A 25,870-nucleotide genomic window follows, 5' to 3' on the forward strand; every position below is an offset into this window, starting at 1 on the left:
ATACAAAGAACTTGCTCAACCCAATAATAAAAAGAAAACCCAATTAAAAAACAAGCAAAGGATATGAATAGGCATTTTTCCAAAGGAAAAAAAAAAACCCTGCCAATAAGCCATCATACTGTAATTACAACTGTTTGCTTACACATTTATTTTCTATGTTAGAGTTAGTTTTCTGAAGACAGGGAATATGCATGTTACCCATCTTTAATTTACCTAATGTCAGGCTCTGGACTTGGCATGTAGCAGGGATTAAGAAAATGTTGCATGTATTTGCACTTGAGACTTATTTTAAAATTCTTTAGGATTAATTCAATTTTTGAACTCTTAAGTAAAAATCAATTACAAATAAAATGCTATGATTCAGGGGATCCCTGGGTGGCTCAGCAGTTTGGCGTCTGCCTTTGGCCCAGGGTGCAATCCTGGAGTCCTGGATCGAGTCCCGCATCAGGCTCCCTGCATGGAGCCTGCTTCTCCCTCTGCCTGTGTCTCTGCCTCTCTCTCTCTCTTAGTCTATCATGAATAAATAAATAAATAAATCTTAAAAAAAAAAAAAAAAAAAAAGCTATGATTCAGACCAGTTAGGAAGCTCAGCTCAGAGAAGGCAAAAATCATTATGTAGTGAAGCCCATGAAATAAAATTTTGTGGGGAAGTCTGTTAAATCCAGTATAAAAACTGACTGGATAGTAGAAGCGCATGCACAAAAGGTAAATAGTGTGTACAAATGGAGAGGGAAAAAAGGAAAGGATGTGGCATGTGTGCAAGATGATAAAGAGGACGAGCTTGACTAAAAAAAGGTGTGTAGATAAAATGAGGAACAGCAAACATTATAATAAGAACCTGTACATGCTTTCATAAGCAAACTGATTTTATATAAGTTCCCTATAACAAAAAGAAATAGCAAGAAATTTCAACTAGTTCAAGTGAAGCAGAGAAACAAATTCATAATGTTAACTACTTCAGGATGATAGTGTAAGGAATGAAGCCAGGAAGACGTGAAATCAGAGTTCTGACAATGGGAATGAAGTCTATTTCTAAGAATTATTCTGAACCAAGAATCTGATAAACAGAAAATGTGAATAAAAAACAAGGAATCAAACATACTTCTTGAGGTTTCAGGAATTCTAAATAAAATACAAGGAGGAATTATCCAGTGAATAATCCATCTACTCCATCCTACCCCAAAGAAAAAAATGATAATGTAAATTATTAGGCATTGGGGGAAGAATGGAGAGTACTGAATACTTGTCAGAATTACCCGAAGGCTAAACAAACTACATTTATGACACTTCTCCTGCCCTCACCTAGCCTGAGAAAAAGAAAGTAGGGGGCAACAGTTGTAGATTAAGAGACATAAAAATAAAGTATCTTCTGTGGACTCTGATGCATCCTATTTTGAACACTGACTATAAACAGACATCTCTGAAACAACAGGGCAAATATCTTAATAGGTTAGGGTATATAGATGATCCAGAAACTATTGTTATGCCTTAAACCCTGTGGTACTTATAAATGATTTAATAAATTCATAAATCAATTTTAAACCACTTAGGGAAAGGTCTGTGAACAAAGCAACTTGAGTTAAGAGCATTATTTTTAACTCAGATAATATGTTTTATGGTTGGAGGGAATGAGAACTTCGATGAATAAATAGAGGTTTGAAAGGTAGTAATGAGAGCATTTTTAAACATAATATATCTCAAAGATTTAAATGAATGCAAGGAGGACCCAGAACATACTGGTATTTCTTTGATCTTTATTTTTGTGCTCACTAAATCAGGAGCAATAAAATCTTTCAACTCCCTCTTCCCCCAACACCTGAGTATGCTTTCTACTATTGTTTCCTTTTGCATGGTTTGATGATATCCAGCTTGGCATTCCTTCTTTGGTGTGACTTAAGCTCACAGTTAAGGGAAGACTTACACTGGTCACTCGACGGTAGATCTGCGCAGCATTTTGGCACTCTGAGTAAGGGTATTCAGATGTGGCCATCTCAAGCATGCACATTCCAAAAGCGTAAACGTCAACAGATTCATCATATTTTTCCTCATACATCTCAGGGGCCATGAACTCTGGGGTACCTTAAATTAAAAGAACAATTCAGACTCAACGTGAACAGAGTAACAAATATTACTCACTTTGGGGAGAAGCCAAGGGGATGACTAGTAAAATAGAAGAAAGTGAAAGTGGGGGAAAAGAAGAGAGAAGAGAAGAGTGGCAGGGAAGAGAAAAAAAATCTTAGTCTCTTCCACCAAATATCTTATAGATCTTCTGCTGCATGGCCTTCATGAAAGAAACTGAACAGGGTCTAGTGTCTATTTATTTGCTATTTCAAATGGATTACTGTTATACAATGTCAAAATAGAGACTTGGTTAGGAGAGAAACTGATATAACTCATAATGAAAACAAATGGAAGAAAAAGTAAGGGATTAGCCAGAAATATAAAGGCATCTACCAATAAGACAGGATGGGTTAAAAAAGATCAAAATACTTGTCTGCCCCCTACTGTATGGTAGCTGTAAGATTAATATTTATAGCTAGTCTTTGGCCATTAACCTGATCAGTTTTACTTTTAGGAAAGCCTTGCAGTGGAAAATCCAACATTCAATATGTTTTTAAAATAGTAATAAAGTGTAATTGTCTATAAAGGCCACTCCCCAGAGCCCCTTTCTTCACATACTTACCATACTACCTGCAGTACACAAATAAGCCTACTGCAGATACAAGAAATATAGTGAAGGACATTTTACAGATCTTGCAGACAAAAAATGCACACAGAGAACTCAAATACAGACTGAATTATGAGTGTGTGATCCTATAGACCAGGTTTTCCAATGTTTCCAAAGAAATTAAGTTTGGATACCTCATATTGTGGGACATTTCCAAGAATGGAAAAATAAATAGATCCTAGTATGTAATATGATCTAAACAAAAAAGTGGGGGCGGGGGGAGAGCCACCTTTCTTAGGTTAGAGATTTTTAAGGAGCCAAAGGAGATCAAAGAAATGTTTCCTTTTCCTGTAAGGAAGGCAAAAAGGAAACTGAACTTTAAATAATTCTTCTCCAATTTTTCTTGTTAATCTATTGTAAGAAAATTGAAAACTAGCATTCTGAATCCAAGTTACATAATATTCTAAGGAGGACACTATAAGAATGTACAAATTACTGGTGTTCTATGGTTTTCTATTAATACATAAAATTCTAGGGATCCCTGGGTGGCGCAGCGGTTTGGCGTCTGCCTTTGGCCCAGGGTGCGATCCTGGAGACCCGGGATCGAATCCCACATCGGGCTCCCGGTGCATGGAGCCTGCTTCTCCCTCTGCCTATGTCTCTGCCTCTCTCTCTCTCTCTGTGACTATCATAAATAAATAAAAATTAAAAAAAAAAAAAGATATTTAAAATTCTAGTGCACTTAAAAACTAATGGTTTCCTTGTTGTAACCACCTTTGTGGGGAGATCAGAGTATTTGTGAAGATTTCACGTTTTAAAATTGTCATAGCCTCTTCAGAGAGTGAAAGTTTATCAAAATAATAAGCATTAAATTATTTTTCCAGCTGCAACTTTCTAACACATAGCTGAAAGTCTGAAAGGCTAGCCTTGTTTTTTAGATCAGCAATTCTCAATAAGGGGTTGATTTTGTTATCCGGGAACATCTAGCAATGTTCAGAGATCTTTTTGGTTTTAACAACTGGGGGAGAACTAGAAAGGGGATGTGCTCTTGGCATCTAAATAATCTTACAATGCACAAGAAAGCCCTTACAACAAAGAACTATTCAACTCCAAATGCCAAATAATACTAGGGTTGAAAAGCCCTGTTTGAGATATATCTTCTGAAGGGTAGGAGTAAGAAAAGTTAAAACCAAGCTTTCATAATAAACTCATATTTTCACTTTTTAAAATAAAGTCTTAACAGGTAATTACTTTTGAATACTTTTTGAATACATATTTAACACGTTTTTATAAACTAAACTACATATAAATTCAATTTCTTTTATAAGAAAGTAACTGTATATCTATTATACAAATAAGTATATAATACTAAATATCAACAGGATGATCCAATAAGATTGATAGTTACATAAGGTTTTGTCAACAAAGTTCACCTTACTTCTCTTCATATGATTCTAAAAGCATATAGAGAACTCCACATCTCATAAGTAAAACTGATCACTTCCTGAGTTCAAGCTATGAATTTCTGAAGGCTTATTTCACATAATAAAGGCTCTGACAGGGTCAGGTTTCTAAGTAAAGAGTATCAGAAAACCAGTTAGGATGCAAGGTACACCTGAAACATACCTATCACACTCTTGGCAAAAGAAGCCCGCTTCAGGGTTGCCAGACCTAGGTCTCCAATCTTGACTGAGCCTGTAGGGCCAGTGATAAAGATATTGTCACACTTAAGATCTCGGTGAATAATAGGTGGAGTTCGAGTATGAAGAAACTGAAGTCCTTTAAGGATCTGACGGCACCAGCTTCTTAGAACTTTGATCTTCATCACCTTAAACCTTTTCAGGTACCTAGAAAAGGCAAAGTACACCAAACAGGTTATCAATGATATGTGTTTACTGCTTTGAAGAATTCCATTAAATTCTAGCATATCTGAGATGGGAATATCAAATTCACAGTATTAAGATTCAGTAACCTTAAAGGTTAGTGATACTTTTAGCAAGGTTAAAGGGGAAAGGATAATAGGTGGTTGGCAAATGAATTTTAATAACAAAGCACAAAAAAATGAATTCCTTAAAATTGGGTCAGTGCTAAAATAATTTAGAAGTTAAGAGGTAGAAAAATAAACAAAAATAAAAAATAAAGTGTGGAGTTTGACTTCTGATTAAGTGGAGTAATTCTTACTGGACACAAATATAATTATAAACTATAGTAAAAAAATATAAGAACAACTACTTCAGGTCTCTGGAGAGCAACCAAAATTATGCATAAATTGGAAGGGAGGGAAAAAAAAGAGTACTGCTTGAGGTTCCCAGTTTCTAAATCATTACACAGTTGAGGGAAGGCTCCAGCTTGACTGCACCAATCAGCTTAATTCTAAATAAAAGCCTCTAGCCTTATTATTAGCTGAGAAATAGGAAGACAGAGGTCAAGATGACCACAGAAGCTACGACAGTGCTGTCCAAAAGAACTTTCTTTAATGATAGTCTATTCAATATAGTATTCACTAGACAAATATGAATATATTTAAATATAAATTAAAATTTAAAATTCCATTTTTTAGCTGCACTAGCCACATTTCAAGTGTTCAAAAGCCACATGTATTAAGTAGCTACCATTTTGGATAGTACAGATTATAAAATATTTCCATCACCAGAGAGTTCCAGTGAACAAGCAGAGATCTAGAAACAAAAGGAAATTCCAGAAGGGGTAAAGAAGGGGACCCTCAAATCCTGCATATTCATTCTGCCCAAATCTCTGGTTGACCTTTGAAATATGTATATGTGGAACAGAATCCAAGTTGCCCAGCTAATGCTAAAAAAACAGAACAGAGATTTCTGATGCTACCCACTGCAGGAAAGATAAAGTTTGTGGATTGGCTTCAGGTGAGTATTTTATCTGAAAATATTCAGCAATATGAAGATATAAAAAATTATATTAGCCTCTTAGTATCTTTAAAATATGCAAGCCTAATTAAAGAACAACATAGAACACTGTATTAGGACCTACAGAATACACAAATATAACATACATAAAAATTATAGCACAAAGAGCAAGTATTAGGGACACCTGAAATTTTATCTGTGCAAGGTTCCTTTACATGAAATTATACAGGATCAACCTAAAGTTTATTATGAAAAGTTAAAGATTTTAACAATTGCTCCAAAGCAATTGCTTAAAAAACAAAAAACAAACAAACAAAAAAACAACACAAGGAAGCTTTAACTGAAAAGCTAAAACAGGAATTAAAATGAACTACCTCTGGAGGGTGAGGGAAGGGCTGCCTAGGAAGAGCCATAAGGGTATTTTTACTAAGATAAAAATGTTCTATACTTTAACAGAATTTTGATTACATGAGTGAATGCCTTTGTCAAAACTCATAGAATGATACCACTATGATTACACTTTTCATTGTATTTAAATTTTATTGTAAGGAAAAACAAAGCATATAAATATGAGAATTTTAATGAAACCAGCATTACACATGAAGCATTACTGAGGTCTACAACTTATTTTGGAATGAATAAAATTAAGATAGATAGGTGAATGATTAGATGGACTATTTGGTAAAGTAAATGCAGCGAAAGTTAATAAATTACAGAACCTAGGCAGTGATTATGTGTATGTTCATTGTGTGGTTCTTATAACTTCTCTGTATAATTGAAAAATTCTATAATAAAAATTTGGGGAAAAGTTGAGTCTGGCTTGTATCTCTTTCACATTTATAAAATGATCAAGTATATAAAATATGATAGATAACTATATATTAACCTTGTATAACTTCATTAAATTTGTTTAGAATCATTGAAATTTTTCTATGTGAACAATTACATAATCTGCAAACAAGGACAATGGTATTTCTTCCTTTCCAATCTTTATGCCTTTTACTAGTTTTCCCTGCGTTTATGCCTTATTGCAACGAGTGGCCCTCTGAAACAATAATGAATGTAAGTGGTTAAAACAAGCATTTTTGCTTTGTTCCTAATCTCAGGGAGCAGTGGTTAAGTTTGACATTAGCTATAGGTTGGTGGATGTTGTTTATCAGTTGGAAGGAGTTCCCTACTATTCCTCGTTTGGCTAAGAGTTTTTAGCCATGAACAGATACTGAATTGTCAAATACTTTTCAACATATTTTGAAATAATCATATGGCTTTTCTCCTTTATTGTTAATGTGATGAATAACACTGATTCATTCAATTTTAAACCAACTTTGTAATCCTGGGATAAACCCTCTCTGGTACTGATGTATTGTGATTGCTGGATCCAATCTGCTATTATTATTCTGTAAATGATTTCTGCATCAATATTCACGAAGGACACTGTTCTTTAACAATTTCTTTTTTAGGGTGTCTGGGGGGCTCAGTTGGTTAGGCAGTTAAGCATCTGCCTTTGGCTCAGGTCCTCATCCCAGGGTCCTGGGATCAAGCCCCACACTGGACTGCTCAGTGGGGAGCTTGCTTCTCCCTCTTCCTCTGCCTGCCACTCCCCCTGCTTGTAGTCTCCCTCTCTCTCTCGGTCAAATAAATAAATCTTTAAAAAAATTATTTTTTTATAATATTTTAGGTTTTGGTATTAGTGTTATGCTGGCTTCATAAAAAGGGACACACTATTCTACCTTTATTTTTGAGAAAACTCAACACAGTGGATTTTCCCATTTTGTATTAAGATAAGATATACATAAAATTTACCATTTTAAAGTTCACACAATTATGAAATCATTGCCACCAACTATCTCCAGAACTCTTTTCATCTTGAAAAACTGAAATGACATACCCATTACACAGTAACTCCCAAGGCCCCCTCCCTCCTTGGGTTCTGGCAACCAGCATTCTACTTTCTGTTTCTATGAACTGACTACTCTTGGTATCTCAAAGAAAGTGAAATCAAACAGTATCTGTATGTGACTTATTGTTACTGGCTTATTTCTCTTTGCATAATGTCCTCAAGGTTCACTCACATTACAGCATGTGTTAGAATTTCCTTACCATTTAAGGCTGAAAAATATTCTACTGTGCGTGTATATTCATAATACCCCCCCATATTTTGCTTATTCATTCTTTCCTTGATGGACATTTGGGCTGCTTCCACCTTTTAGCTATTGTAAATAATGCTGCTATAAGTAGGAGTATGCAAATATCTCTTCAAGACCGAGCTTTCAATTCTTTGGGTATGAACCCACAAGTGGAAGTCTTGGATCATGTGGTAATTGAGATATAACTGACATGTAACATATTTGTCTCAGATGTACAATGATTCAAAATGATCTGTATACATTGCAAAATGATCATCACAGTAAGTCTAGTTAACATCTATCACCATACAGTTACAGGTTTTTCTCTTGTGATGAGAATTTTTAAGATCTATTCTTAGCAACTTTAAAATACATAATATAGTTTTGTTAACTATAGTCACTATGCTGTACATTACATCCCAGGATTTATTATTTTATAAATAAAAGTTTGTACCTTTTGACCACTGTCATCCATTACACACACTCAACCGCTGTCCCCTCCATGTTGGTCAATCACCAATCTGTTCTCTGTGTTTATGAGTTCTGTGTTTTGTTTTAGTTGGGTATTTTTAGTTTTTTTTAGAGGTCACATATAAATGAGATCATAAAGTATTTGTCTTGCTCTGACTTATTTAACTTAGCACAATGTCTTCAAAATCCATCCACATTGTTACAAATGGCAAATTTTCCTTCTTTTTATGGAAGAACAATATTAATAATACATTGTATATATACACCACATGTTCTTTATCCATTCATCCACTGATGGTCACTTAGGGTACTTCTATGGTTTGGCTGTAAATAAAGCTGTAATGAACAGGGGGTACATATATCTTTTCAATTAGTGTTTTTATTTTCTTCAAGTAAACATCCAGAAGTCAAATTGTTGGATCATATGGTAGTTCTATTTTTAATGTTTTGAGGAACCCCCATATAGTTTTTCTGCAATGGCTGCACCAATTTACATGTCCACTAACAGTACACAAGAGTTCCTTTTTTTCCACATGCTTGCAAACATTTGCTTTCCTCATCTTTTTGCTAATAGCCTTTCTGAAAGGTATGAGGTATCTCAGTATGATTTTGATTTGTGTTTCCCTAACGACTAATGATGATGATAATCTTTTTCATGTATTTGTTGGCCATTTGTATATCTTTTTTGGAGAAATGTCTATCCAGGTCTTTTGCACATTTTCGAATAGGATTGTTTGTTTTTAATGTTGTTGAATTTGGGGAGTTCTCTATCTGTTCCAAATGTTAATCCCGTTTGAGTTATATGACCTGCAAATATTTTCTCCCTTTCTGTGAATTGCCTTTTTACTCTATTAATATATCTTTCATTGTACATAAGGTTTTAATTTTCAAAAGTCCAATTTTAAAGACATTAGATTTTAAAAACTTTTGATATATAGCATACATTTCAGGCGATGCTAATAACAAAGTCACTTCTAGGGCAGCCCGGGTGGCTCAGGTGGCTCAGCAGTTTAGTGCCGCCTTTGGCCCAGGGCCTGATTGATCCTGAGACCCGGGATTGAGTCCCACCTGTCAGGCTCCCTGCAAGGAGCCTGCTTCTCCCTCTGCCTGTCTCTGCCTCTCTCACTCTGTGTGTCTCTCATGAATAAATAAATAAATAAAATATTTAAAAAAAGTCACTTCTACTTTCTGATACTGAGTACTCAGTTTTCTTTTTATTGATGAAGACAGTGAGCCCAAAGTTATGCAACTACGACAAGACAGAGATGGCAAAGGAATTCTTAGGCTTGAACTACTGCTACCGCCTGACTGGCTACACAGTTGCTAATCTGTTATGTATTCATTTAATTAAATTAATATATGCATTTAATTAAAAAGCAAAATATATGTGGCACCTAGGTGGCTCAGTGGTTGAGAGTCTGCCTTTGGCTCAGGTCATGATCCCAGGACCCAGAGTCTGGCACTGGGCTCCCCAGAGGGAGCCTGCTTCTCCCTCTCTCCGTGTCTCTAATGAATAAATAAAATCTTTTAAAAAAATAAAATAAATAAAATAAAATATTTAAAATTTCACATATACTTTGAGTTACATTTTTGGAAACCTATTTCTATTGATATAAATAAGGACATAGGTATATACATGATTACTGTAGCATTGTCTAAAAGAGGAGAATGTGGACAAGAAGAGATCTGACTTGTCCATACAAACACAAATGGGACATTTACAAACCTGAAAACCTAAATATGGTGAGAATGAGAAGTGGTGCTAAAGATAGGGATATTAGTCAATAATCACCATAACCAAACAAGAAAAGTGACAACCAAGTACCATCAGTACAGATGACTGACTAAATAAAGGGTCTCTGTGATACAGCATCTTTTAGTCCTTCATTATGGCTGACTCATGTCCAATCACTTTGAAGAAAAGTCTAGTAGCTGAGAAGTCCTACCCTCAAAACTATAGCTCCTAATCAGCTCTTAAATGCTGAATTATTTAATATAAACTGACAACCAATTCATGGTTAAATAGGGTTAATTACGTACTCATCCCACAAAACTGGAAGACTAAAAGCTAAGAACAATGGCTGCCAAAAACTAGAGTGCAGGAAGTTTTAGCTCAACAGAGAATTATCAATAAAGAAATTATTATAAAGACCAAAACAGAAGTTCTGTCACTGAAAAAATAACTGGAATGAAAAATTCACTAAGAGATTTTAACATCAAATGATGCAAGCAGAAAAAAGCTGCAAACCTGAAAACACAACTGAAATTAAGTAGTCTGAAGAGCAGAAAGTAAAACAAAAATAAAGAAAACTCAATAGAGCCTAACAGTCCTGTGGGATACCATCAAATTGATCAATATATGCATAATGGGAGCCTCAAATAAGAAGAAATGAGCAGAAAGTGTATTTGATAAAATAATGGTGACAAACTTTCTAAATCTGATGAAAGACATGAATCTATGTATCTGAGAAAGTCAACTAACTCCAAGAAGGATATAAGTATGAGATTCATACTGATATATTACATTCAAACTGTTGAAAACCAAAGCTGAGAGAATCTTTAAGATTTCATTTTATTTGAGACAGAGAATGGGCAGTGCAGGGCAGGGGCAGAGAGAGAGGGAAAGAGAAGCCGACTCCCTGCTGAGCAGGAAGCCCGATATGGGGCTCAATTACAGGATATGGAAATCATGACCTGAGCTGAAAGGCAGACACTTAACCAACTGAGAGCCACCCAGCATCCCAACAAGAGAAGATCTTGAAAACGAGAGAAGCAACTTATCATGATCAAGAGATCCTCAGTAAGATTATCAGCCAACTTCTCAGCAGAAACCACAGACGCATGACATATTTAAAGTGCTGGGGCGGGGGGGGGGGGGGGGGGAGGCAGGGGAACCTGTGAACCAAGAATTTTGTATCTAGCAAACATATCCTTCAAAAATGAAGGCAAAATGAAGACATACCCAGATGAACAAAAGCTGAGGGAGTTTGCTGTTAGTAAGTCCTTGAGGCTGAAATGAAATGATACCAGACAGTAACTTGAAAGCCACAGGAAGAAATAAAATCTCTGGTAAAGGTAACTACATAGCTAAATATAAAAATCGGTATTAATGTTTTTTTTTGGCTTATAACTTCTCTGATCATTTCCTACATGATTTAAAAGGCAAACACATAATCGATAATTATAAATCTGTATTAATGGGAACACAATGTATAAAGATGCAAATTGCATATTTGCAAAATCTACAAAAACAAAAGAGGTACAAAGCTGTATAGGAGCAAGGATTTTGAAGCTACTGAAGCTAAGTTGGTAAACATTTCAAACCAGACTGTTAAAAATGTATGGTTTTAATTGTAATTCTTAAGGTAACCACTAAGAAAATATTTTAAAAATATATACAAGGGAGTTGAATGTCTGGGTGGCTCAGCGGTTGGGCATCTGTCTTCAGTTCAGGGAATGGTCCCAGAGTCCCAGGATCAAGTCCTAAATCAGGCTCCCCTCCAGGAGCCTGCTTCCCCCTCTGCCTATGTCTCTGCCTCTCTGTCTTTCATGAATAAATAAATAAAATCTTAAATACACACACACACACACACACACACACACACACACACACGAGAAATGAGAAGGGCATTAAAATGGTACACTCAAAAAAAAAAAAAAACCCACACAATTAAAAAAAAAAGCAGTAATGAAGACAGGAACAAAAAAAGGTGTTAAAATACACACACACACACACACACACACACACCCCCAAAAGATTCCTTATCACCAATTACTTCAACTATAAATGAATTAAATTTTCTAATCAAAAGACAGGAGAGATGGCAGAATGGAGATATATGTGATCCAACTAAATGCTTACTTCAGATTCAAAGATCCACACAGGTTGAAAATCAAAGGACAGAAAAAGATACTCCATGCAAATAGTAACCAAAAGAGAAAGAACGAGGTGGCTATATTAACATCAGACAAAACAGACTATATCAAAAACTGATAAAAGAGATAAAGAACATTATATATTGATAAAGGGGTCAATTTATTAAGATCATAACAATTATAAACATAATACACATCAAACAGAGATCCTAAATACATGAAGCAAATATTGACAGAATGGAGTACACAGTTCCATAGTAATAGCTGGAGATTTAATAGCCCACTTTCAAAAATGGATAGACCATCTAGACAGAAGACCATTAAGGCAGGAGAGGATTTGAACACTATAAATCACCTAAACATAAGAGAAATATATGGAACATGACACCCAACAACAGATGAATACATATTCTTAAGAATACATGGAAATATCCCCTTAAGAAACTTCCCAATAAAGAAAAATCCAGGACGACATGGTTTCACTGATGAGTTCTACCAAACATTTACAGGAAAAACACTCTTCCAAAAAGTAGAAAAGGAGGAAACACTTCACAAGTCATTCATTTGCCCTTACAGCAAAGACACCACAAGAAAATTCCATACAATATTTTTTATGAATATAGATGTAAAAGTCATCAAGAAGCCTTTCTGCCCCTGGACGCCGCTGAGTAAGCATCATTAGTCTCCCCTCCCACCATCGTCAGGTCTAAGTCAGAGTCTCCCAAAGAGCCTGAGCAGCTGCGGAAGCTCTTCATCGGAGGTTTGAGCTTTGAAACAACTGATGAGAGTCTGAAGAGCCATTCTGAGCAATGGGGAACACTTCCGAACTGTGTGGTAATGAGAGATCCAATCACCAAGCGCTCCAGAGGCTTTGGGTTTGTCACGTATGCCACCATGGAGGAGGTGGATGCAGCCATGAATGCAAGGCCACACACGGTGGATGGAAGAGTTATGGAACCGAAGAGGGCTATCTCAAGAGAAGACTCTCAAAGACCTGGTGCCCACTGAACTGTGAAAAAGATTTTTGTTGGTGGCACTAAAGAAGACACTGAAGAACATCATCTAAGAGGTTATTTTGAACAGTATGGGAAAATTGAAGTGATTGAGATCATAACTGACTGAGGCACTGGCAAAGAGAGGTTTTGCTTTTGTGATGTTTGATGACCATGACTCTGTAGACAAGATTGTTATTCAAAAATACCATACTGTGGTGGGCAGCCCCAGTGGCTCAGTGGTTTAGTGCCACCTTCAGGCCTGGGTATGATCCTGGAGACCCGGGATCAGTCCCACGTTGGGCTCCCTGCATGGAGCCTGCTTCTTCCTTTGCCTGTGTCTCTGCTCCCCCCCCCCCCCCCGTGCCTCTCATGAATAAAATAAAATCTTAAAAAAAAAAAAAAAACATACTGTGAATGGCCACAACTGTGAAGTAAGGAAAGTCCTATAGAAGCAAGAGATGGCTAGTGCTTCATCCAGCCAAAGAGGCCGAAGTGGTTCTGGAAACTTTGGTGGTGGTCGTGGAGGTGGTTTTGGTAGGAATGACAACTTTGGTCGTGGAGGGAACTTCAGTGGTTGAGGTAGCTTTGGTGGCAGTCGAGGTGGTGGTGGGATATGGTGGAAGTGGGGATGGCTATAACGGATTTGGTAATGATGGAAGCAACTTTGGAGGTGGTGGAAGCTATAATGATTTTAGCAATTACAACAACCAATCCTCAATTTTGGACCCATGAAAGGAGGAAATTTTGGAGGCAGAAGCTCTGGCCCCTATGGTGGTGGAGGCCAATACTTTGCCAAACCACGAAATCAAGGTGGCTATGGCGGTTCCAGAAGCAGCAGCAGCTATGGCAGTGACAGAACGTTTTAATTACTGCCAGGAAACAAAGCTTAGCAGGAGAGGAAAGCCAGAGAAGTGACAGGGAAGCTACAGGTTACAACAAATTTGTGAACTCAGCCAAGCACAGTGGTGGCAGGGCCTAGCTGCTACAAAGAAGACATGTTTTAGATAATACTCATGTGTATGAGCAAAAAACTTGAGGACTGTATTTGTGACTAATTGTATAGCAGGTTATTTTAGTTTCTGTTCTGTGGAAAGTGTAAAGCATTACAACAAAGGGTTTTAATGTAGATTTTTTTTTTTGCACCCATGCTGTTGATTGCTAAATGTAATAGTCTGATCATGACGCTGAATGTGTCAAATTTGTCAAAAAAAAAAAAAAAAGTCATCAAGAAAACATTAGCTAACTGAATCCAACAGCACAGTAAAAAGATTATACACCAAGTGCAATTTATCTATGAAATGGAAGTATCCCTCAACATTAGAAAATCAGTCAACATAATACATATTAATAGAACAAAGTTTAAAAAAAACCCACAATCATCTCAATTGATGTAGAAAAAAGCATTAGACAAATTCCAATACCTTTCCATGATAAAAATACTCAAACTAGAAATAACAGAGAATATATGATAAAGAACAATTATGAAAAACCCAAACCTTACATCATACTCAATAATGAAACACTAAAAGCTTTCTCACTAGTATTAGGAATAAGACAACAATAACCACTGTTATTCAACATTGTACTAGAAATTCTAGCCAGAACAATTAAGAAAAAGAAATAAAAGTATCCAAATTGGAAAGCAAGTAAGACTTTATTTGTAGATGTCAAGATCATATATATAGAAAATACCAAAGAACACACACACACTCTCGCAATTAGAGTTAATAAAAGAATTCATCAGTTTCAAGAGCGCAAGATCAACAAACACAAATCAGTTGTATTCTATACCCCAACAATTAACAAACTGAAAAGGAAATTAAGAAAACAATCCCACTTTGTGAAAGCATCAAAAAGAATAAAATACACTGTAATAAATTTAGCCAAGGAAGTGAAAGACTTATATGCTGGAAACTAGAAAACACTGTTGAAAATTTAATAAAATATAAAAACATCTTGTGTTCATGGATCAGAAAACTTAATATAGTTAGTTAGATGGCAATACTACCTAAAGTGACTTACAGATTCAATGTATAAATATATTTTATTCTATCTACAGATATAATCAAAATTCAATCAGCCTTCTGTAGAAATGGAAAATTGATTCTCAAATTCTTATGGAATTACAAGGGTCTCAAATAACCAAAACAATATTGAAAAAGAAGGACAATATTGGAGAACTCACACCCGATTTGAAAACATATTACAAAAAGCTACAAAATCAAAACAGTGTGGTACATATCTGCTAGGGACAGATATGCAGACCAAAAGCATAGTACCAAGAGTCCAGAAATAAACCCATACATCTATGCTTAAATGATTTTTGACAGGAATACTAAGACCATTCAATACAGAAAGAACAGTCTCTTCAACAAATGGTGCTGAGTAACTGGCTATCCCCATACAACTGAATGAAGTTGGGACCCACAGCTCACAGCTATACAAAAGTTAACTCAAAATGAAACAACAACCTAAATATAAGAGACAAACCTGTAGAAGTTTTAGAAGAAAATTTGGGGACAAATCTGCATGACCTTGGGTTTTGGCAAAAAAAATTCTTAGATATAATACCAAAAAAAGTACAAGCAACAAGAAAAAACAAGTAAACTGAACTTCATCAACATTAAAAATTTTACACATCACAGGACATTATCAAGGAAGTTAAAAGACAACCTATAGAATGTGAGACAGTATTTGCAAATCATGTATCTGAGAAAGGCTTACAGAATATATAAAGAACTCTTTCTTATAACTCAAAAATGAATTTAAAAAATTTAAAATGTGCAAAAGACCTGAACAGACATTTGTACAAAAACATGATGGAACAGACATTTCTTCAAAGATAGATAAATGGTCAACATGCACATGACAAGATGCTCAACATCATTAGTCACTAGGAAAATGCAAATAAAAATAAAATGAAATAAAAATAAAAACAAGTGTTGGCAAGAATTTGGAGAAACGGAAACTCTTACACACTGTTGGTGGGAATGTAAAATGGTTCAGCCACTGTGGAAAATGCTTGGTGGTTCCTCAAAAAGTTAAACAGAATTACCATGACTTAGCTATTCTACTTGTAGGCATACGTCCAAAAGAAATGAAAATATATACTCAAAACTTATACACAAGTTATATACACAAGTTATAAAGCAGGACTATACGATAGCTAAAAGGTGGAAATAGATCGAATGTCTATCAAGAAATAAATGGATAAACAAATTGTGATATATCTACAAACAAAATATTATGTAGTCACAAAAAGGAATAAAGTACTGGTATGTGCAACATCATGAACCTTGAAAAATTATGCTAAGTGAAAGCCAAATACAAAAGGCCTCATTATTTTAGGATTCCATTTACATGAAATACCTTGATCAGATAAAACTAGAGAGAAAAAGCAGTTAGTATTTGCCAAAGCCTGGGATAAGGGGAAAATGGGGAGTTGTGTAATAGGTTTCAGTTTTGTAGAACTGAAGAGTGCTGGAGAATGGTTGCACAGAAATGTGAATGTACTTAACATTACTGAACTGCACATTTAAAAATGATTAAGATGGTAAATTTTATGCTATATATATTTTTTAAGATTTTATTTATTTGCAAGAGCGATAATGAGAGAGAACACGAGCAAGGGTGGGGAGGGGGCAGAGGGAGAGGCAGAAGCAGACTCCCTGCTGAGGAGGGAGACCGACGTGGGGCTCGATCCCAGGACCCTGAGATCATGACCTGAGCCAAAGGCAGATGCTTAACTGACTAAACCACCCAGGTGCCCCAGTGTATGTTTTTTTTTATCACAGTAAAAAAATTCCTCTCCATAAATCCTAAAAGTCAGTACAATCCTTTATTTTTGCACATGAAGAACTGAGGCCTAGACATGGGGAGCTACTTGACCCAAATCAGAGCTGGGCAGAAGCAGAGCTGGGAGTAGAACTCACTACTCTTACTCTGTTCTAAGTGCTCTTTCTACTATATCGTCTAGCTCCTCTAGCTCTGAGGCTCAGAAACAGAAACAAAGATGGAGAAAGAGAACTTTAAGCTTAGTAAAAAGCCAAGAACTTAGATGGCATGCAATTAAAGAGTAAATACATTTTACGTGGGAAGAAAAATGGGTAATAAATAATGAGTACAGTGTTCCTTTGAGGTGATGAAAATGTTTAGGAACTTGATAGATGTAGTGGTTATACAACACTGTGTAGGTACAAAAATGCCACTGAATTATACACTTTAAAAATGTTAATTTTGGGATGCCTGGGTGGCTCAGCGGTTGGGTGCCTGCCTTTGGCTCAGGTCACGATTCTGGGATCCGGAATCGAGTCCTGCATCGGGCTCCCTGTGAGGAGCCTGTTTGTCCCTCTGCCTATGTCTCTGTCTCTCTCTGTCTTCTGGGTCTCTCATGGATACATAAATAAATCTTAAAAAAAAAAAAAAAGTTAATTTTGTGTTCTGTGAATTTCATCTCAATTTAAAAAAAAAAAAATCTAGCTTTATTTCCATTTCCTGAACCAAATTTTCTAACCAATATCTACTATACTACCCAAAGTCTCTCAATAAACTTTTTAAAACAAACTGTTGTAGGGAACTTGTAGGGCATGCCTGACAGATTACTGACAGTCCACTAACGTATCCAAACTGGCATACAGATATTCACATAACTACTACCACACAATTTTCCTTAATTCATTTAAATACTTCTTAAGTTTCAGGCATAGTGCTAGGGAGCACAATCTAGTAGAAGAAACAGACAGATGAATAACAAGCAGCTTGCATGACTAGGATAAAGGTGTTGCCATAAATATAGAGAAGCTGGGTGGGGAAACTAGAATTTGCAGGAGGGAAATAATATGTTGGTTTTTCAATGTGTTAATCTTGAGCATCCAAGAGCACATGCAAGTGATTATATCCAGGAGATATAAAACTATGTTTCAAAGATCTGGGATGAATCAGCTCTGTAGTATTCACTAAAGAAAGTAGTAAGGAATGAATACATACTAAAGAGACAATTTTTAAAAATCAAATTCCTCCACAATAAAAAAAAAAAAAAAAAAACATGTAATTCATACTACATTTGACCCTTGAACAACACAGGTTTGAACTGTGTGGGTCTACTTATATGCAGATTTTTAAAAGTATATTATAAATGTATTTTCTCATCATTTTATTTTTTCTAGCTTACTTCATTATAAGAATACAGTATATAATACATACAATATATAAATATGTGTTAATAGAGTATGTATGTTATCAGTAAGGTTTCCAGTCAACAGTAGACTACTCAGTAATTCAGTTTGCAGGATTCAAAAGTTATAATCGGATTTTCAACTACATGGAGGGTCAATTCCCCTAACCCCCATGTTACTTGAGGGAAACTGATTCCCCCAGTTTCCTCTTTGAATACAAACAGATACCTGAGAGACCTGGGATTCCAAAGGCAAACTCCCACTCTTTAAAGCTCTTCTAGGGGGCGCCTGGGTGGTTCAGTGATTAAGAGTCTACCTTCTGCTCAGGATGTGGTCCTGAAGTCCTGGGATCTGAGTCCCACCACTGGCTCCCTGCAGGGAGCCTGCCTCTCTCTCTGCCTATGTCTCTGCCTCTCTCATGAATATATAAATAAAATCTTTTATAAATCAATCTCTATCTACCTATCTAATCTCTTTTTAGGGGAAGAAGAAATACCTTGTCAGGAATTGTTTTAATAGGAACAAGAAATTTCTACATTTGACCTGTTTTCCTGAAAGAAATGATAAGTCTAACTATTTCGGCTTTAATTTCTGATACTATGGCAAATGGATTTATCTAGTAAAAATTGTCACAGTACAATTTGAATTTGATATAATAGTTGCAGCAAATACTGTCCAATACAAGGTGATAAAATAAATGGGGAAACCTTCTCACTAAGCTTCAACCACGTTTTAACCACTAGAGGGCTACCTTGTCATGATTTCGTGATCCTTTAGCCATTCAATTTCAGAACTGCGAATCAACAGGATTTAAAATAACCAGGTTTACTCTGTAATAACTTTTTATTTTAATATTACCACTAAATAATTATCAAATCACTTTATACACCAGAGGACTTTGTGGGCAGGAAAATGTGCTATCAAGAATTGAAGGGGCTGTTCCCTCCTTGGTATACTGGGTAACAAAACCAAAACTGATAAAAAATGATGTAAGACGACTCAAGTTCTTTCATACTTCTTGGTCAACTTTTATAATATAGATAGACTTACGTTTTAAGTGTTCCAGATGTCATAAGTTCCGTCACCAAAACAATGCACTTCTTTCCTTTTACTGTGGACTCCCAGGAATCATAGAATCGAACAATATTGGGATGCTGAAGGCCCTTTAACATTTCAGCCTCTTCTTTAAATCTCTGCCTCTCAGACTTTGTTAATTTGCGATCCTAAAATCAAGAACCCAAACAGAAGGTGGTTTAAAAGAACAGAACACCAAGTTACACAGTCAAATTTAAATGTTAAGAGTAACTTATCTTGATGAGCCTGGAGAAATGTATAGAACTGCTGAATCATAACGCAAACCTGAAACTAATATAGCACTGTATGCTAATTATACTTAAATAAAAATAAAATAGTTCAAATAGAAAAAAAACCCACAAAAATAAATTCAAATGCTAAACGTGTACTAAACTGTACATGTTTAAAGGGAAACAGGAACACTGTAACATTAATGTTACTAATAATTTCTTCAGCCTTTCATTCATGAGTGTGGGACAGGCTAAAGCATATTTAAGAAAACTGGATTATAATGTCATGCTTGAGATTATTTCAGTGTCTTTACTGTTAATATGTGCCTCAGATACAGTCTCATTTTGTGGGTACAGTTAACTTACCACTTCTAAAATATGTCATTTATTTCTAGATATGCAATTTAACAACATGGAACAGGCATATGATTTTGGAGGCAAAAGGATCTAAATATAAGTTCTAGTTCCATCTTTGATTAGAATTTTCTTTCTTACTATATTAAATAATCTACTAGATATGCTTTCACATGTTTAAAGCACCTGACACTTCATAGGTTAATTCACTTCTGAGATGAACTAGGGAAAAGCACTTAATTTGCTGATCTTTCCTTGACAAGATCCAATATACACAAACTATTCTATATATTAAAATTGAAACTATCTCTGTCATATTAATATTCTGTCAAATCATGCAATACGTATTTTTAACAACATATTCCAGGCATACAATAATGTGCCCATTATACTGTTAAAGAAAACATAGATATAATTAAAAGCCCCCTATGTAGCTAGATTATCCTTTCCATCACTACTTATCCTTGAATAACTACTAGACTAAATTTGGACATCACTCCCATATAGATTTTTACACTTTGTGTTAAAATGTTAAAATTTCATAAAATGTTAGAGTATGTTTTCTTTGAAAACTTGCTTTTTTCACTCAATATTGTTTGAAGTCACCTGTGATGATATACAAGGAGACACTACAAGATATCTACCATATTATTGTAATTTGGCTTTGTTCATTATCACTGTTAGTTATTAGCTGATACCTAAATATATCACATTTAAATCATCTATTAACTAATCTTTAGGCTGATCCCCATTTTTTGCTACTACAATATTGCAGTGGTGTTACAATATTTAATCTCTTTGGATACACATTTAAATGTATCTCTAGTACACGGGTTCTTAAATTATTACAAAGCTATCATAATCAAAACAGTGTGGTATTGGCATAAGAATAGATATATATACCAAGGAATAGCATTAGAAGTCTAGAAATGAGCCCATACATCACTTATGAATATATATACCTGAGAGCATTCAGTAATCCTTGTGATTTTTGTCACCAACAACCCTAGATATTTTGACACTACATAGAAGTGGTTATAGATTATCTCAAAGTATCGTTTACATTAATCATTACTTTGAAATTCAGAGTTATTACATCTTTCAATTGATCTGATTAGTATGTACTAACAATGCATACTATATCACAAATCTGAAAATTTTTAGAACTATTTTAATTAGTTTTCATTATAATCCTATGTATTTTATATAGACTTAAAAACACTAGTTCTAGCCTTCAAAACAGGCACAAAAAATACTAACATCTATTTAGGATACATGTCTAGAATAACTGAATCATAAAAAATAACAGGCACCTTCAATTTTCACAGGTATCAACAAACTGCTTTTCAAGGGGACTGTACCAATGTACACTCTCTTAATAGCATTGTATGAAGGTTGCCATTGCTGTACAGGGTCACCAGCAATTGGTATAATCAGATATTAATTTTTATCCATTTGATGGGTATAAACTCCTATCCTGTTGTTTAATTTATATTTTTAGAGGCAATAGTAAGAAAAAACTTTTGTTTTCTTTGCAGACTTGAGATTCTTCTTCTGTGAGATGCCCAACCATATCATTTGTTACTTTTCTCCTTTGTAGAAGTTCTCAGTATATTCTGGATACAAATCTTTTATTAGTTTTATGTTAGAAACATGTTTTCTCAACTTGTGGTTTGCATCTCCACCTTACTTATGATGTCTTTTGATTTTGATGTTTTTATTTCACTGTACTTCATCTTTTACTCTGTGGTAGGGTGGGCTTTATCTCTTTAGTAATTTTTCCAGACACCGAGACCCTACCTTTTCTTTTCCTTTTTAAGATATAAATCTGTTTTGTTTGCCACACTTGGGAATTTATTCACTGAGGAATTTATTTAGTTGCATTCAAGAAGGATTGGTTGCTTTTCTATATCAACCAATAACCCAATACCATCTGATGAACAAATCCATCCTTTCCATGAAAGTGTGATTTTATTTCTGGATTCTATATTGTCTTCCAATGGTCTGTCTATTCTGCACTAATACCACATTTTCTTAATCATTATAGTTTTAAAATAACTCATTCTTGGTAGAACCACTTCCTGTAACACCTTCTTCAACTTTATTCTCCAAATTATCTTGGTTATTTTTTCCAATAAGATTTTTATTTTTAATGTATAATTTTATATATATTTATAATGTAGACATTATTATTTTTGTAATATAGGAATTATAGCATAGACCAACTAAAACTATCAGAATATTATCAAGAATTTTAATTAAATGCATATAATTTGTAATGGTATAGAGACTGTATAGATAATCTGTTCAACAACTTTTTCCCCAAGCAGTATATATTTTAAGTTTTTATTGTAAATTTACACCCATTAAAAAAAAAAAAACACTATTCTCATCACCCCTCCCCATCTTATACATTATTTTCTCTATTACTTTAATTCTCTCTCATCCTATCACTTCTTAAGATAATATTATAATTGTTATTTAACAGTTTATGCTTACTTAAATATACCCATGTATCTTTTTATTCACCTTTCCATTTTGCTCCTTATTCTCTTATCTGGGCTAATTTTTCTTCTTTTGTAAAATATATTTTTCTAAATTCTTTCAGTAAATGTTCCATTAGTGGTATAATCCTAGGTTGTTTGAAATGTTTACTTCTAATCAGTCTTGAATGATAGTTTTTAGATGGATGCAGAATTCTAGGCCAGCTTATTTTTCTTTTAGGATTTTTTTTTTGAGATTTTTTTATTGATTTATTCTTGAGAGACAGTGAGAGAGAGACACAGAGACAGAGACATAAGCAGAGGGAGAAGCAGGCTCCACGCAAGCCTGACGTGGGACTCCAACACATAGGTTTTGAATGAGACATGAAAACTGGCAGCTCAATTTGCAAAGAACCCCTTTCCAGCCTCCCTCCAATTCCCTGTTTCATGAACATTTAAGATTTCCCAGTACCTTACTTGGAATCTCCTCTCTCCCAGAATCCTGTTCCATCTCCAAATTATCACAAGCTTGACTCTTCTCAAAGTTCCATAAAAGTCCCCTTTCATAGCCCATAGTCACTTCTACTCCCAATCTCAACTAGAGGCTGCAATCAACCATAAGTCATATACCCTGTCAACCGAGACTCAGATCCATAGCAGCAGAGCTATTGTATCCTGGGTTATTCTCCAAAAATGTTCCTGCTCTGGAGAGAACAGACCGTGAAAGGACGAAGTCAAAATATCTAAAACCGGGTGACTGAGGAAAGAAGCACTTGTTATTTAGTTTTTAATTACAATGCACTTTCATTTCTTGAATCTCTTTTTGAATCTATATTAAATCAGTCATACACTATCCCTTCTCCAACACTAACTTGACATTATTAGCCCTTTAACTCTTTTATATTTAACTATTTTATATTTTTAAATAACTTACTTTAAAGGCTCAATTCAATACCACTCTTCTCTGAGTTACTGGGGCTCTAATTGTACCTATTGCTTTGTTTTACCTGTGGTGGTTTGTTTCTTCATGTGATTTACAATACTGAATAAAATGGTTATCTTAAACTTTGATTTGTCTGTTGGAATATCTTCAGTTACAGGTATATTCCTGTAGATGGCCTGGAGTTTGTTTAGGCCTAGTGCCCTAGGAATATTACTAGCCTTGGTCATTAACTCCATGCAATCAGTTCCAATTCCATGCAATCAGTTTAAAATCAAACTCTATGCGATCAGTTCAAAACCATAATCATCTGTGTGAATACAGGTCCTTGTTTATAAACTTCCAGGGTCAACTTTTCTTTCACCTGACCTGAAGAAGCTTGTCTTTTCTTGTCTTAGAAACAGAATTTCTCTTTAGCCTGTATTTTCATTAAAGGTATAGGTCTCCGGGTTCCCTGTATGGAGCCTGCTTCTCCCTCTGCCTGTGTCTCTGCCTCTCTCTCTCTCTCTCTCTCTTCTCCCTCTGCCTGTGTCTCTGCCTCTCTCTCTCTCTCTCTGTCTCTCTCTGTCTCTCTCATGAATAAATAAACAAAATCTTTGAGGAAAAAAAAAAAGGTATAGGTCTCTTTAAGGAACAACTTTATTGCATCTCGATTCCACTTACCTGCTTGGGTTTAAGACTTCATCTATCATTAGATGATAAAACCATGCCTCTTAGTTATTAACAAGATTGGTAACTGTCCCAGAAAAGTCCTTGCGTCAGTTCACACTTCTCCCACTCTGGTTTTTTTGTTTCTTCTTAGTTTTTAGACCTTAGAAGGATTATTCTTACATTCTTACAAGGTTAATCATGCTTAAAAAGAAAGGTTTTTATTTTTCTTTTTTTTTTAATTTTTATTTATTTATGATAGTCACACAGAGAGAGAGAGAGAGAGAGAGAGAGAGGCAGAGACACAGGCAGAGGGAGAAGCAGGCTCTATGCAGGGAGCCCAATGTGGGACTCGATCCCGGGACCCCAAGATCACACCCTGGGCCAAAGGCGCTAAACCACTGAGCCACCCAGGGATCCCACTTTTTTATCTTTTTAAAGATTTATTTAGGGATCCCTGGGTGGCGCAGCGGTTTAGCGCCTGTCTTTGGCCCAGGGCGCGATCTTGGAGACCCGGGATCGAATCCCACATCAGGCTCTTGGTGCATGGAGCCTGCTCCTCCCTCTGCCTGTGTCTCTGCCTCTCTCTCTCTCTCTCTGTGTGACTATCGTAAATAAATAAAAAATTTAAAAAAAAAAAAAAAAAAAAAAAAGATTTATTTATGGAGAGAAGAGGAGAGAGGTTTAAGCATACTCCATGCTGAGTACAGAGCCCAATGCAGGGCTCAATCCCAGGACCCTAAGATCACAATCTGAGCCAAAACCAAGAGTCCAACACTTAACTGACTGCACTGAACGTTTGCTTAATTTTAACAAATATTTGGGTACCCTCTATCAGACAACAGGATATGATGAATATCAGAGAAAAAGTTCTGCTACCATAGACTTTCAAGGATTAAGAGGCAAAGGCATTAATTTTATTATGATAAAGAGGAAAAAACTGGGTACTCTGAGAACATATCACAAAAGACCCAATTCTGTGTATTTGAGTGTGCACAAGCTAGAGTTAACCATGTAAGAAGAGAAGAACCTCTATCAGCAGGATACTCTAAGGATTAAGTGATATCATGGGCATGAAAGTACCCATAGTTCCGGTCATGTAATACTTGAATAGAAGAAATAGATTAGGGGCAAGGAGACTCAAAACTCTAATAACAGTGAACTCTGAAACTAAAACGTTTTATTTAAATTTTATTCACCAACAGTTTAAAACTGCTGGAAAATCTATCACTTACAGTAGACCACTGAAGCAGAAACTTAGAATGAATATACACTATACAGGATAAGGGAGAATAATGCTTAAGAGTAATAGTTTAAATATAAATTGCATAAATATGATCACTGTTGTACAAATAGAAAGTTAATTTTAAGTCTGAATAATCCTCTGTAAAGGGTTTTCACAAAATCTTTAGTTTAAAATACACACTGAACCTTCAATTGGGCAGTGTTTTCTCTCAACTGATATGTAATTTTAGATCAAAATTGTTACTAGATGTAAAATAGGACATTAACAAAAATCATTCTACTTTGTTACTTAAATTGTATTTAAAATCTAAAGACTCGGGCAGCCCCGGTGCCCCAGCAGTTTAGCGCCGTCTTCAGCCTGGGGTATGATCCTGGAGACCTGGGATCAAGTCCCATGTCAGGCTCCCTGCACGGAACCTGCTTCTCCCTCTGCCTGTCTCTCTCTCTGTCATGAATAAATAAATAAAATCTTAAAAAAAAAATAAATCTAAAGACTCTTCTATCTATAATTCAGAGTTTTCAATAATGTTTTAAAGCACACAAAGCTTGGTAAATTTTCTGTTGAAATTCACTCAAAGTAATTCACTTATGTCTTTCTCTACTACCACTCTTATTTCAAGCCATCATGATCTCCTCTGAATCCTATAATAACCTATGAAGTTGTTTCCCAAATCTAATCTTAACCTTATATAATCTCTTTTCCA

At 35.3% G+C, this 25,870-nt stretch overlaps 1 protein-coding gene across 11 annotated transcripts in view; it reads right to left on the bottom strand.

The window, feature by feature from the left end:
• Positions 1-25,870, bottom strand: part of WNK1 (WNK lysine deficient protein kinase 1) — a 149,803-nt gene that overhangs the window by 68,439 nt on the left and 55,494 nt on the right. For all 11 annotated transcript variants that reach the window (XM_038576351.1, XM_038576344.1, XM_038576343.1 and 8 more), the window contains exons 2-4: positions 19,243-19,415; positions 4,295-4,515; positions 1,922-2,079 (exon numbers count right to left, since the gene is read on the bottom strand). In XM_038576351.1, coding sequence (XP_038432279.1) covers positions 1,922-2,079; positions 4,295-4,515; positions 19,243-19,415 — 552 coding nt within the window. The remainder of the gene's footprint in view (positions 1-1,921; positions 2,080-4,294; positions 4,516-19,242; positions 19,416-25,870) is intronic.

Source organism: Canis lupus, chromosome 27, assembly GCF_011100685.1.
Source record: "Canis lupus familiaris isolate Mischka breed German Shepherd chromosome 27, alternate assembly UU_Cfam_GSD_1.0, whole genome shotgun sequence".
Taxonomy (NCBI): Eukaryota; Metazoa; Chordata; class Mammalia; order Carnivora; family Canidae; genus Canis; species Canis lupus.